Source organism: Phalaenopsis equestris, unplaced genomic scaffold (genome assembly GCF_001263595.1).
Source record: "Phalaenopsis equestris unplaced genomic scaffold, ASM126359v1 Scaffold000002, whole genome shotgun sequence".
Classification (NCBI taxonomy): domain Eukaryota; kingdom Viridiplantae; phylum Streptophyta; class Magnoliopsida; order Asparagales; family Orchidaceae; genus Phalaenopsis; species Phalaenopsis equestris.
Genome location: NW_018164444.1, coordinates 55,014,876 through 55,016,381, shown reverse-complemented (window position 1 = coordinate 55,016,381; position 1,506 = coordinate 55,014,876). Strand labels below are relative to the sequence as shown.

The window sequence follows — 1,506 nt, the reverse complement described above, 5'->3', positions numbered from 1 at the left end:
GGGGGGGGGGGGGGGGGGGGGGGGGGGAAGTATGGTGGCACGTAAAAAAATGTACTAGTTGTTAGAATATAAAGGAATTAGAATAGGAAGAGAATAGAAATGGGAAGGGAAAAGAAAAAGGCAAGAAAATGGGAGAGGAACAGAAATAGGCGAGGACTGGAAATAGGAAAGGAGTAGAAGTTGAAGAAGTTCCCTCTATGCAAGGGAGTAAAATAGGAAATTGGGAGAGAAGAGGCGGCAATTCCAACGCCCATGAAAGCCGGCCGGTTCAGTCGGCCACCCAACAAGTCCCTCGTCAGAATGCGTGCTTGCTATTTTGATCATATGATGATGTATTTTTGTTTGTTTATGGAAAGGAAGAACTTCATAGGCAATATCAGCTCCAAATGCAATCATCTTGACTTGCAAGTCAACATACAGTGACTTGTCAACATCCTCCAACAAAAAATCTCGAAAAATATCATTATTAATATTCCCTTAATCCATTGCACCACTCACCATGAACTTAAGATCCAAAAAAAGCTAGTGTTGGTGCTCGCCGGCTCTAAATGGAGAAGTGAAAGATAACAAGGGATATAAGGTTGATACTAGGAATACATATTCTGATCAATATTTGATGATAAAGAAGCCATTGTTTTTAATTAAAACTTGATTATCCAGGTCCCATGTACTTTATACATGTAAGGGTTTGTTTGTTAACTCATAAATTCATACTTAAGTGTCGCTCACAAAAGAAATTACCATGCAAAACTCTGCAAACCTGCAAAATGCCTTGATATTTCTTTTTTACTTACAAACATAAAAATCATTATTTTACTGTTACTATCTCATTTTATTTACTTTGAATATATTCATTACTTGTACTGAGTGGCTGATGTGAATTTTATTGCTTGCAGATGTTTGAGTATAGTGGTTTGAACTTAGAAGGCGATGAATGTTCATTTGATAAATAATATTTCTCAGTCTACAGAGAATATATCCTTAAGTGTTAAAATTTCGTCTTTGCTTTCAAACCCGCTTTATAACAAGGGATGAAAATGTGTGGAAATATCAAGATAGTACGAATTCTCAGCAAGCGTATTGCACTGTGGGCTTCTGCTCGTATCTCTCTTATAATCTGCTTTTTCCTCCAATCATGGTGCTTTTAGTGGGATTTGGCATGAATCTTTTGGCTTGGCCTAACATTATAGTTGATCACTTGTGTGTAATCTTCATATTCAATTCATTATTATTAATGCTGCCTAATATTCAAACATTTTATAAAAGAATTAACACAAATTATCTAAATTTTTGGTTCATGGGTAACTTTTCTTGTGGTCTCTAATTGAGGTATGCTTGTTGGAAATTAAATGCCAGGGTTTAAGGATAGGTTAATGTAGGTAGTCTTATTCTTCAACCTAGTGGAAACAACCTTCCAACCGAATGTAGATGTTCCCTTGTTATAATCAAAATTTTTTTATGTAAATTATTTCATTGCTTTAAAGGGCAATTTCACGATTTTGGTTC

General features: G+C 35.7%; 1 protein-coding gene across 1 annotated transcript in view; it reads left to right on the top strand.

Annotated features, from left to right (window-relative positions):
- LOC110027159 (protein SYS1 homolog) overlaps nucleotides 1-1,484 on the top strand; it is a 34,585-nt gene extending 33,101 nt beyond the window's left edge. The window contains exon 3 of the mRNA XM_020728505.1: nucleotides 897-1,484. Within this exon, the coding sequence (XP_020584164.1) occupies nucleotides 897-904 (8 nt within the window). The 3' untranslated portion in view covers nucleotides 905-1,484. The remainder of the gene's footprint in view (nucleotides 1-896) is intronic.
- The last annotated feature ends 22 nt before the right edge of the window (nucleotides 1,485-1,506 follow it).